We start from the raw sequence: 13,580 nt of genomic DNA, 5'->3' as shown, positions 1-13,580 counted from the left end.
TTGTCAGTAAGGCCCTGATTCAGCAGGTATTTAACTATGTGCTTAAGTACCTTGTTGAGACATGGCCTATATATCCCTGGCTCTGATGAGTCCCTCATTTACCATTTCCCATCTACTTTAGAATAATAAATTTATGAAAGGGTGAATACAAATCTAATTGCCCCAGGAATAATCTGAAACAAAATAAAACACAAATACTACAAACAAACAAGACAAAACAAAACACCTCAAAGGCACTTCTCAGCAAGGCCAAGAAAATTAAACTGGACATCATAAGCCAAGCCACTTTGGAGATAAGCCACAGAAATATTATGAAATTTTGCAAAAAGTAATGGACAAGAACTTTTTTAATTAATATCACAGCACTATGACGTCTGTTTTTCCCCCCAGCATGTGAAGTTTCAGGGACTTTGTTTTTCTTTTGGTGAAGTTTGGGGTGAATGGGAATGAAAATTAGACTTGCAATACAAAATTTGCTTCAATCTTAATTGGCTAAAAAGCAAAAAATAGGTTAAATAACCTGATTAATTTATACAACTGTCAGTGTATCAAAAACATGTTTATGCCAGCCTGCACAATGACAACAGCCTAGTCCTCCATTCTCTAATCCATTAGCTTTCTCTGTAAGTGCACATTCTTGCTAATGGTTATTTTGAGTCACAGATGCTAAGAATGTGCTATTAAGATCCATATAGTATAGTCCTTATGCCTTTCACATCAAGAGCCTAAGAACTTCTATGAACATGACAGATTTATCTAGAATAGCAAGTTAATATTTTTATTTGTATAATAAAAATACTTTCACATTAAACTGTACATATACTGAAGAAATAAAGTATCTTCAAATACAACTACAATCCTAAGGATTTAAACTAATATTTTAAAATACTAATTTTGTATAAAAATTACTGGATCAGTGCACACCATGCTACTAAGTATGTCCTGTGTTGCCAATCATTGTGTTAACTAGTTAATTCAATGGATAATCTTGAAGAAATTTAAAAGCTTTTTCCATTGAAATAGCGAACATCAATTTACATCTCTTTAAAGAATCTATGGAAACATAGGAAATGAGTAAATTTTGTATAATAACTTCAGTTCTCAAACAATTTTGACTTATACTTTGCATGCAGAGTACACAGGTTAATCCCTTCATGATTATTCTCCAGAGTGATGGGAGTTATTGTGGCTGCTGATTAATAACTTGTCTTTGTTTTCTCATTGTACTGAATTGCTGCTAATCCATTATCTATGACAGTTTATAAAGGTAGTTACTTTTTTACTCCTTTCAATAAGACAGAAGACGTTTTACATTTCTTCAGCAATTATTTCACATTATCTTGTCTGCCTCCTTTCTAAGATCATCATTGTTCAATATACTTTTTTTCCTAGGCTTTGGAGTATTTTATACTAGACAATCCAGATACTGAAGTGGAATTTGTATATCTCCATGGAAGACTTCCTGAATCACTTGGCAAATAGAGAAACTGTTCACCTGCTCACTGTTGTAACAGGACTGGAGGGCAACACTGAGCCATTCTGCCACCCAAAGGACAAACAAGGCAACATATTTTAACTGAATTTTGTAGGGCATGGTAAAAGGTGCTTAGCAATGGAAAGCAAAAGTCTTATTTGTCCACAAGACAGACAATGGCAATGCAAACTTCTCCTATCCTGTGCCTGAACTCTGAAAGAGGACATTCTAGTGGCAAGGAGGTATTGTGGTAGTCTCTATGCCTGGTCAAATCTTTTTGAAGATTCTACTATTGCCAACATTTGATAGTGAATTCTGAGAAGTGAATACTTATTCTGCGGGAACAGGACTAAGATTACCAAATCAACTCACGAAGTCCACTGACCAGCCAACAGAGGATACATGTGTTTGGCTGTTACTAATCTGAATTTGGGAGCTGTGGTCAAAAATTGAAAGGCTCTGTATTTCATCAATGATCACCCAAGACACCAGTTTGCCTAACCAGAAAACATTCCAAGATTTGCTAAGCAACAGAAGAACACATCTCCTGAATACATCATCATTTACCATCTTGCAGGAGTGTTGCAAAACTAAATTAAAGAAATCTGAGATCTTTGGACAGAAGATACTTTATAATGACAAATGCTACAGAAGGGTAGTCAGTGCCAAAAGTGCGATTAGAACTCAAGAATTCCCATCCCTTAGTCTCTCTTCTTTATAGCATCGTGGACACCAATAGGAGTATATATACGTTTTCATGTTTTTGGGGGAAAAAGGCACCCCCCACACCGTTGATCAAGCAATTAACACAGAAATAGTGTTGCTACCTGCGGAGATGTAGAAAAGCTGTATAACACTGTTTACGGAACTCCTGGTACTGCTCACTCTGAGTGCCTCCCATACCTTCCACCATTTCCTTATTCAGCTTCATTGGGGGAGGCAGAGGCTTAGGGTCACGACCCAGAATGTAACCAAAATCGATGTGAAACAGTTTACCTGTATTAGGCGAAAAATGCAAATGTGTAATTTTATTTTCTACTATTAAGTTTAATACAGTAAAAAAAATAAAAGTCTTGGTGCTAGCCTTTAAAAATCAATCAGCAGATATTAACTGAACCACACTTCAAAGTTTTATCCAAGTATCTTTGTGAATGCCCTTCATTGTAGATTCTAAGCATTCAGATTTTGGATTCTCTCAATTCCAAATTATGTTTGTTTGAGCTGAAAGCTAGCCTCCTAGGTCCATTCAGTTATTGGCATCTTTGCCAATGTTTCCAGTGTGTGCACCACTTGAGGTTGTGCCATATAGACATTTGCCCATGGGTAACTAAACTGAGATAGAACTTATTTTACATAGGCCATTAAACAGATATCAGATGGTAATTTTAAAGAAAACTCTGGGGATTAGTGATAATCTATTCCACAACTGTATATTCACTAACTGAAAATACTCTTAATGTAGATTTTACATTGCTTGTAGTTCTACCACTGATTGCTCACTCTCTCCCCGTAAAGAGTATTGTTTTAACACTACAGCTTTGTGATTCCTGGGAGGAAGATAAGCCTCACACGCCACAGTATGGAACAGAAGATTTAGATCCCACTTGAAATCACTGACCAACAAAATGGTTTGAAGCTGTTGAAAAGTAAATTCTTTAACAGGTGTCTGAATGTGGTTAAACTCCATGTATATAATTAACGCTGTTCACTCTGAAAATGTTCCAAAGTTTAGTGCTACAATTCGAATTTTAAAAGTATATTTAGAAGCTCATCTAAGAGTCCATTTAGTAATTTACTTTTCTTTGTACTAAAATGCAGTTATTACCTCATCTTGATTATTACCCAAATGGCTTTCCTTCCAATATTACTAAAGACCTAGGCTGATCAGTTCCAGATTTGAAAAATATGTATGGCCCTGATCCTGTAAACACTTTGTGACACAGGGAAATCATCTTAGATTCAAAGCAATAGGTGGTTCACCTGTCTGTGAACCTCAGAGGAATGTGAAAAGGCACTGTAATTTGCAAACCAATCAACTTATAAAGTGTAACTGAATTGTTAAATTTGGCTATATCCTGTTGCTTATTTGCTATTATGCATGCGCTATAGTAAATAACCGTAGGATCAGAAGAAATATTAATGCTATTGTATCCACTTGTTAGAATAGAACAAAGGAAGATGTTGTCACACATGGCACACGTTCCGTTAATTACATTTACACTAAGTTTACCTGTGATTGCTATCTCTATATTTAATTAACCCTGGAACAATGTGTGTTAGCATGTAGTTGTGAATTCATTTGTCTAAAGTTGCTCAGCAAGGAGGAACACTGACTTCAAAGCATAGGGCGCTGCGGGCTCAACAAAGTGAAATCTACAGACACATGCTGTGCTAAAAACAGATGGCAGGCTATTTTCAACTATAAATACTGGACTTTGGGAATGATCTTGTCATCTCTTGATCTTTTAGGATGTTGTCAGGGAGCTTTCCAGATACAAGACAGAGTTTCCCATATCCACTTTGGGGAAACCCTGAGAGAATTTATGAAAAGACTATGAGACTAGCAGATTGCTATATCACTGCTTTTATTTTGAACCTACAAACCCTAATTCACCTGTAATGTATTTTATTCACTTTAATCTTGCTATAACTCATTACTTTTTCCTAATTAATAAATCTTTAATTTTAGTTTACTGAAGGATTGGCTACTGCGTTGTCTTTGGCAAGATCTTGAGCATATTTTGGGTAAGTGACTGGCCCTTTGGGGCTGGAAGTAATCTAGAGAGGTGAATTTTGGTTTTAATAACCTTTCATCATTAAATCCAGTCTGTCTGGGTGGTAAAGTAGGCTCCGGAGAGCCTAAAGGGGACTGTCTGTGGCTCCATGGTAAAACTATAGTGATCCAGGAGTACACTTTTGTTATTGGCTAGGTGAAATCTAATGATCCAATATACCATCAGTCTGGGGTGTCTGCCCTGATTTCTGACATCTGACCTGAACTTGGCACTCTTAGCTGTGAGCCATTACAAGGAACCATGACAGACCTTTTCACACCTTTGGCTGTAAGAACAGAGTAAATCTATGCAAGATCAGGGCCTATGCAAATTTAGAATTCTATTCACACATTTTGTTTGTAATAAAAAAAATGAACAGCATTGTCAATGTGGTTGTTTACCAAGAGATGCAAACTCTCTCATGTGGTACTAACAATTATTACAACTCTCAACCTCACCTTGGAAAGTGAGCATTGCCAATGAAGTACCAATACTTACACATAGTCAACATTTAAAAATCATCAGAAAGTTTGTAAACTGCTACAAATGAAGAGTTATTCAATAACCTTTCATATATACAGAATAAATTCTAATTCTTCTCAATTTCTAGGAGGTCTGTCATACTTATCTTATTGTTACTTGCTAACTCGCATAAGTCAATCGCACATTAGGAAAAAGGTATTCTTGCAAAATATTTTGGGGAAAAAAAATCTCCCAATTTTGTCCAAGTGATAGATCTGCTCAATATTTTGATGAAAAAGCGAATACATTTTTCATGATTTTTTGTTCAAACTATCTCCGATAAAACTGAACCCAAGTGCGTAAACAAGGTTGGAAGTAGTTCAGAAAAGCAACAATGATTAATGGACTAGAGAGACTTGATTTATAAGAAACCATTAGAAGAACAATATATGAGTGAGTTTTTGCCTAAATGATGGCTAAAGCAGGATGAAGGGAGATTAGAACCTTTTGAAACTAGTACTGTGGGAAGAAGAGAGGGGAGAGGAATCATTTAGAGTGGTCCGAGGAGGTCCATATCTTGAAAATTTAAGCTGAATATGAGGAAGGTTTTCTGCAGAAGTCTATTAGCCAGCAGAATAGCTTCTCAGTGGAAAAAGTTAAAGTTCCATCATTACAGTAATTAAAACCTAGACAGAAACAGCCAAGAGGATGAACTGTAGGGCATAGAGGGAAGACCTTAAAACCAAGTATATTCAAGATGGAAGAGACCTAGTATGATTTCATACAGTTTGCACCACATGCAGTACCTAACATACACTGAATATACATCTAGAAAGCCTTTTTCAAAATTATATATGTGCAAGATTTTTTTTTAAAATAGGTGTCTCAAATTAAAGCTCCAGAGTCCATATTTATGAATGTAAAAAGTGCCCTGTTTTGACAGCTTTTAGGTGCCCACTTTTAAAAATCAGAACCATGAATATTTTCAAAAAGCCATGCCTCCCTGAATACTTTATCACTGGATGAACAACTCATGAGCCTGGACTTCAATCCAAGATATATACATTTCATAATGGTCAGCTTTCAGAGAGACCACAAAGATGCTTAATTAGCATACAAAGCAATCAGGAATTGGCAAATGCCACAATCATTAGTTTTTCAGCCGTAAGGAGCCTGGTGCTCAAAAAGCCTCCTTAACAATTAGAAAGACCCAATAAAGTGAATGACCAGTGAAGTGAATCACTTTTTAAAGTTCATTTTTATAAACTTAGTTTTTTAAAGAAGTAGGCTTTGATATATATCAAAGTAATAAAGTATGTTTAACTACAACGTTTGAGGGGTTCTTTTTTCTGTCCATTTATTCAAACCTGTCACCTTGAAGAGTCAAGAGACAAGTGGATAAAACAAAAGAAACTCTCGTGACTAAATATGTTTGTATTTAATGCTGTAAACACAGAATAAGAGATGCTAATTAATACATTTGCATAGGTAACTAGGTTGTTTCTAAAAAAATGTAGTTCAAACCAGATTAACATTTTAACAGCTGACACAGGTTTATATAAATTAATGATACAAATAATTTACTTTTAATAAACAGTCTGTTTTCAGGACTAAACCATGAAAGATAATGTTTAAACAATTCAGATCCTCTGGCGCCGTGCTCTATAGTTTTAATTTCCCAAATTACACTTCCCAATGCACCAGTGATTAGTCCACAGCTCTGACAATAATGCAAAGTGTCTGAGTCCTCTTGAATAAAAATAATTCTGTGCCACAGATGGGCCTAACTCAGCACTCTTACATTGCTGTAACCACTCTGAGGATCAAACAAGTTATACCTGTATAAGGAAATGGAGAATTAGGCCCCAAGACAGCTGAAATATCTGATTCAAGCTAAAGACAGGATATTAACAGGTGGACACTTTATTTGGTCCACTGTGGTCATTTTTAAGCTTCCCACAAAGGATATTTCTTTGTGTGTGCGCTCTCTTTTTGTGGAATGCAATCTACAGATAAGAAACTGTTGAAGATTAAGTAGTCTGTTCTGCTCAATTAAATTAAGTGTATATTGTTTTTCTCTGAATTAAGTATGGCATTTTTTTTTAAATTAGGTCCTGAAAACTCTTCCACAACACTAAATACATTAAGACCTGTCTTTGTGACCATCCAATGTCCAAAAACAAGATACTACCAATGAGGGAAGAGAGGGAGGAGTCTAACTTTAAAAAGCAGTGACAGTGTCCTAAGTAATTAGTTTTGGGGATAAGGAGTTACAATTTTGGGGTTCTATAGCAGATTCTACCACCAGCTTGCTTTGTGACCTTGAAGAAAGCTCGTCACCCAGGTCATCTCAAAGATATTAACACCTATCCAACTTCAACCAGATCAGTGGATGCTAGATGCTGGCTGTGAAGTTGCAAAGTATTTAAGGGTGGAAAATATCTGTACTTGGAAATCTTGCTAGATACTTTAAAGAAATGACAAACTAGATGTGTCTTACTGGAAAGTGTCCTTTCAGTGCCTTTTGCCTTATATTAACAGTACCACAGTTTAGTACATTTCTCATTCTTATTTTACCCTTGATGTGCATATCAAACAAACAGTGGGGAAAGTCTAGGGCAGCATTTAATTAAACTAAAAAAGCTGGAACATTGTGGTAGCCCTAGCTTCCATTTTAACTTCAGAATCCACTGTTTCAGCAAAAGAACCATTGTTCCATTTAACGTTAGCAACACTCACTCGCCTATCCACCTGCACTTCCTGCAACCTTCAGTATATCAACCTCCATGGACTTTTCTGCCACTTAGTCTTCTGCTCGCACCTCTTTCATCCCTCATTTCTGTAAATTCACTGGGTTGATCCCTCCACTCTTTCTTTCCCACCCTTGGCTCCCATGCCGCCCTCTCTCTCACACAACAAAGTCCATACCACTAACCCACAGCTCTCAACATCCATTTCCTCCGCCCTTGTTTTTTTTTTTTGTGATTAAGAGTTCAGAACAAACCTAACCCACCATGGGTGCTGCAAATAGCTAATAACTAAATAATACCTGTAGTGCTGTGAAAGAAAGGTAACACTTTACTTAATCAAGAAGGGCAATGCATAAAATGACACTGATCTAAAACTTTATCAGCTTGTAAAAGATTCTTTTCCCCATTGATCTAGGTAACATTTTTGTACTAAAATCACAGTAAAATAAAACGTTTGCATTATTTTTCAGAGTTTCCACCACTTCAGTTGTGAAGTTCTTACACAGTCCTTTAATTTTTAATATAACTATTTACCCAGACACATTTGTAGGGAAGGGTGTAAAAAAGCCACCCAAAAATATCTTAGCTATTCTTTCCTGTCAATTTAATCAACCAGTTTCCTCCAAAAGTGGTACTCCTCAATACACTAGTTTTAAATTGCTCAGACTCAACACACATTGCAATGCCTGAAAATACCCTCAGCTAAAAATCACAGCTGAAGTCCACTGGGGAAACCAGCACCCCATTTCAGAAGTTACCTTGTTTTTTATGCTACGTGACAAAACATGTAAACACTTATTTGAAAGTTTCCTGGAAGTTAGGTAATTTGGTGGGAAAGAAACCTTTTCAAGAGCCATGTCAGTACTTTTCAGAGCAATCAGTATGAATTAAAGACTGGAAGTCTGATAGAGGCATCAACCCTCCCACCCTACAAATCAATAGTGAACCAGTGTGGACACTGTAGTAAACATTTATTTTAAAGGCAACTTAAAAATCCTATATTCTACAGAATACAATTAAACTCCCTTCCTTCCAAATACAGTGTCATTGTCATGTGATAAACTGCATTTATTCTGACGGCCACACCGCCACCTGTGCTCTAGCTACTAATCCAGCTTTTTCTGAACTTGTTATGGAAGCTCAATTCTGAGAGCTTTACATCGGATGCTCTGATGATTAAGTCATTCACCTGGGACTCCAGAGATCAGAGTTTTATTCCTATCTAAGCAAATAGATACAGGAGTCCACCCACATGGAGCCCCATCCAATCAAAAGGTATTTGAATGGGTACAGAAGTCAGTCCATGCAGAGCAGCTGGAAATGTAGTTAACCATGATAATAGAAATATCCTTTCTGATTTCCCAGTTTTAGGAGGTAATTTGTTTTCTTCATGGAATATATAAATACTTTTCTTATCTTTAAGTCTTATCTTTGACTTCTCCTGGATTAAGGATTTTAAATCCTCAAACACCATCCAAAGAAGCATTGGGACACAGATCTGTGTCCGTTCTCCCATCTATAAAAGTAGGTCATTTAATCGCCTGATTTCTGCACAGTCCTAACCAAGACTTCATTTTTGTACCTGAATCTGTTTGTGGTATAACAAGTATTTACATAGCTGAATAACATTAAACTGCATCTACAAATTAGATACTTATATATAGGGCCCTACCAAATTTACTGTCCATCTTGGTCAATTTCACAGTCATAGGATTTTTAAAATAGTAAATTTCATGATTTCAGCTCTTTAAATCTGAAATTTCATGGTGTTGTATCTGTAGTGGTCCTGACCCAACTCTGAAGGCAGCAGCACAGAAGTAAGGATGGCATGGTATGGTATTGCCACCCTTACTTCTGCGCTGCTGCTGGCGGGACACTACCTTCAGAGCTGGGTGCCTGGCCAGCAGCCGCTGCTCTCCGGCCACCCAGCTCTGAAGACAGCGCAGAAGTAAGAGTGACAATACCATGACTCCCCTACCATGTAACCCCCATACAACCCTCTTTTGAGTCAGGGCCACCATTTTGAGAAATGCTGGTCTCCCCCATGAAATCTGTATAACAAAGGATGCAAGTACACAAAAGACCAGATTTCACCATCCATGACATGTTTTTCATGGCCATGAATTTGGTAGGCCCCTACTTATATATGTAAGTGATATCCATTGAGCCCCATAAATACAGGTAGGTGAAGAATTGTGGCTGTAGATTGAAGGGGAAAAACAAGCAAAAAAAGAACCCTTCCATTTTAAAACACTGCCCCCCCTATGCTCAAGCATTAATACCGGCAACTTTGCCAGCATTGTCACCTCGTCAGATTCTTGCAACTGACGTATGGTTACACCAGGTTAGCACTTAAATTGGGAGACCACCAAGCAAAACTCAGTGCTACAAGGAGTGGTCTTTTCTTTAACTCACTATTGAATAAATGCTACAAGGAGCTGCAGGAGCTAATATGACACAAAAAGTAGGTCCCATTAATTTATGATCATTAAGATCCAACTGCACTTATTACAAGAGCATTGCTCTGACCAAATTCTATGTCAGGTAATTACACTCCACCTATTTAGATTTCCCTGCAGTTTCAGATAGAAACATTTCACTAGCAGGTGTTTTGTTTCTTATGATATCCATCCCCTATCTACTTCACTGGAGTGTTGTGAGGATTAACTAGTTAAAGCCTCTTGAGTATTTGGAAGTCCTTGAATGAAAGTTACCACACAAATGCAAACTAGATTTTTAACAACACTGCCAAAGGGCTTCTTACATTTTAATAAGCTGAAAATCCCCTCAAACTACTCCAAATTCATCTTTCCCTATTTTCAGGAAGGTAATTAATTGACTCTGAATTTAAATTTTGAAGATGGCATTAATTTTGTTTCAAACTACAGCTTCCATGGTAATTTTGAAAGATTGCTATCCAGGATCCTATATTTATTACGCAGCTAAATTTATGCTCTGAAAAGTGGGCCATAGCCAAAAGAGGGAACTTCCTCTCATGAAAATGGGATGGTAGCATTCAATTTCCCCTAGTTATGTTGTCACCATTAAAAAGTCTCATCTGCTAAGAGAAAGGAATAGAACCCTAATGCTGGTTGCACCTCCACTGGAAAATTACAATTCCTAATTCTCCATCATTGCTACCACTGGTAATTCACCAATGCCATTCTGCAAGTCCTAATTTTACTAATTTAGACAAAGTCAGTCTGTGCCTGAGTAGGATAGTGAAGTAGAAAGGAGACTGTAATGTGATATGCTTATTGTTAAAATTCATTCAGTGTGCAGATGTTAAATCCCAGCACACCGACAAAAATTTTAAGGTGATCCAGACAGATATATTCTGCACTTTTATTTGTATTACTGTTGCACCTAGGAGCCCTAGTCATGGAACAGAACCCCGTTGTGCTGAGCACCATATAAAACACAGAATAGTAAGACAGTCCCCTGCTCTAAAGAGCTCACAATTTAAGGATAAGACAATAGATAGATGGCTACTGCCAGATGAATCCAAGAAAACAAGGAGACAATATTAGTCAGCATGATAGGCAGTGGTCTCAGGACAATGGCAAGGCTGGTGGTTTTGTAGGCATAACAGAAAAGGAGTTTTAAGGGTTTTGGAGGATAATTAGTTTTGGAGATCTTAGAGACTAACAAATTTATTTCACCATGAGCTTTCGTGAGCTACAGCTCACTTCTTCTGATGCAACCGATATAGACTAACACGGCTGCTACTCTGAAACCTAGTTTTGGAGATGTTTACAAGGTAATATGTTCTCTCTCTATATAAAATCATGATTAAAGTATGTTTTAAAGTTTCTTTATTTTACATACAATAGGGTTTGGTAACTTCAGGAAATCTACTTATTGTGCCTGCAGCATTTTTGGGGAGCATCTGGAGTCCAACTATCTTTCACTTTGTCTTATCCTCAGAAGTAGGATGACCAGATGCTAAGGGGTAAATATCGGGAGTGTGTGTGTGTGTGTGTGTCTCTCTCTCTCTCTCTCTGGCGGTATTTCAGCGGCGGGTAATAAACCTTGCCGCCAAAGACAGAAGCACTCGCCGCTGAAATACCGCCGAAGACCATTCGCGACTGAAGGGCTCTCCGCCGAATTGCTGCCGAAGACCAGGAAACAAAATATTGGGACAAATGGCATCCCGAACATATGCTGGTCAGGACGTGGGACAAACTCCTCAAAATTGGGACAGTCCCAATTTTATCGGGACGTCTGGTCACCCTACTCAGAAGAGCTCTGTTAGGCTACCCAATTGTAACAATGAAGAAGAGCTGAGAACACTGCAGGGCTTGCATCAGGCACAAGAAACTGTTCAAGAGCCCCATTTTCTGGGGGCCTGCAATCAGGCTGGGGTGCCCATTCTTAGTAAGACTCCACAAAGTTCACAGCTGGTACAATCCTTGAGTTCATTACGTTCTTAGACTCAAGAGCAATGTGCCCTGCCAAACACGTGCTTGAGGTTCTGAGCATGCTTTATTCGGCTGGTAAAAATTAAAAAAGAATATATATATATATATGGAGATATACCTATCTCATAGAACTGGAAGGGACCCTGAAAGGTCATTGAGTCCAGCCCCCTGCCTTCACTAGCAGGACCAAGTACTGATTTTTGCCCCAGATCCCTAAGTGGCCCCCTCAAGGATTGAACTCACAACCCTGAGTTTAGCAGGCCAATGCTCAAATCACTGAGCTATCCCTGCCCCCCAGGTAAAGTCAGGTCCGAAGTGTCTATTTCCATTCATACGGCAAATTGTTTTACTGATACAGTCAGACTGGCTCCATGCTTTCAATAATAAAATAAAGGAGGGGAAAAAGCAAAAAACATCCAAAACTAGTTTCTTTCAATAAATTGAAGAAACAAAAGTTGTAAGATTGGTTGTTTCAAAAAGATGCAACTTCTGGGAACTTTACTCTTTTAAAATGTGTTCCATCCAGTCTGTTACAATTCAGCTTTACAACTAGCAGTTCTTTCTAAGGCAGCAAAGGGCATATTGACTGATGGCATTCAAGTATCAGTATTTATAATGCAACGATTTGTGATGCAGGAATGATCGGTTGATGTTGTTTGAAACTGCATATTTTGCTAGAAGACAAAGTGTCCCATTACATAGATGCTGCCATAGTGCCTGATCTTGGCATTGGAAGCAACAAATTAAAAATGTATAGGAATCAATGACAGGTTATAATGCATCTCAATTCTGTGAGATGCAAGACAATATCTATTCTCATGCAAAAGGAATCGCTTGCAATGCTGTTATTTTGAAGTATTTTACAGAAACAATAATGAAGCATAATATGTACATTTTAAGTTACATAGGCTCAGGTACATTGTATATTAATTGGCAAAATATGTATTAATGTATCAGAAAGGCTTTTGAGTTTGGAAAAATTAGATAAGGTATATGACTTACACAATTAGACATCTTTTAAATGTAATTAATACATTGTTAGTTACCACTAAATCTCTTTACAATACTGAAACAATACATGGCAGAGTAAAAATAATTGAGCTTACTTAAATAAATCTTGTTACTCAAACCCTGGATTCTTTAAAAAAAAAAAAAAAAGAGTACATGATGACACTGTCCCTTTTAAGCTCTGGAGACAAACTCCAAACACTGCTAAAAAAGTCACAGAAAATATTCCTGTTTCTCCATGTGGGCAACAATGATACTGACAAGAATGACCTTGAGCAGATCACTGCAGACTACGTGGCTTTGGGAAGAAGGATAAAGGAGGTTGAGGCGCAAGTGATGTTCTCGTCCATCCTCCCTGTGGAAGGAAAAGGCCCAGGTAGAGACTGTCAAATTGTGGAAGTCAACGAATGGCTATGCAGGTGGTGTCGGAGAGAAGGCTTTGGCTTCTTTGACCATGGGATGGTGTTCCAAGAAGAAGGATTGCTCCACTTAACGAAGAGAGGGAAGAGCATCTTCGCAAGCAGGCTGGCTAACCTACTGAGGAGGGCTTTAAACTAAGTTCACCGGGGGAAGGAGAGTTAAGTTGGGAAGTGGGATACCAGGAGGAAGCGCAGGCAGGAGGACTCCTGCCTCATACTGAGAAAGCAGGACAATCAGCAAGTTATCTTAAGTGCCTATAGACAAATGCAAG

The 13,580-nt window shown here is 37.8% G+C and overlaps 1 protein-coding gene across 1 annotated transcript in view; it reads right to left on the bottom strand.

Moving 5' to 3' along the window:
• Positions 1-13,580, bottom strand: part of PIK3C3 (phosphatidylinositol 3-kinase catalytic subunit type 3) — a 134,991-nt gene that overhangs the window by 31,909 nt on the left and 89,502 nt on the right. The window contains exon 22 of the mRNA XM_045021739.1: positions 2,302-2,470. Coding sequence (XP_044877674.1) covers positions 2,302-2,470 — 169 coding nt within the window. The remainder of the gene's footprint in view (positions 1-2,301; positions 2,471-13,580) is intronic.

The sequence above is a fragment of the Mauremys mutica genome, chromosome 6 (assembly GCF_020497125.1).
Source record: "Mauremys mutica isolate MM-2020 ecotype Southern chromosome 6, ASM2049712v1, whole genome shotgun sequence".
In the NCBI taxonomy this organism is placed as follows: domain Eukaryota; kingdom Metazoa; phylum Chordata; order Testudines; family Geoemydidae; genus Mauremys; species Mauremys mutica.
Note: the sequence above shows the minus strand (reverse complement) of the source record. Positions and strands in the feature narration are given on the sequence as shown.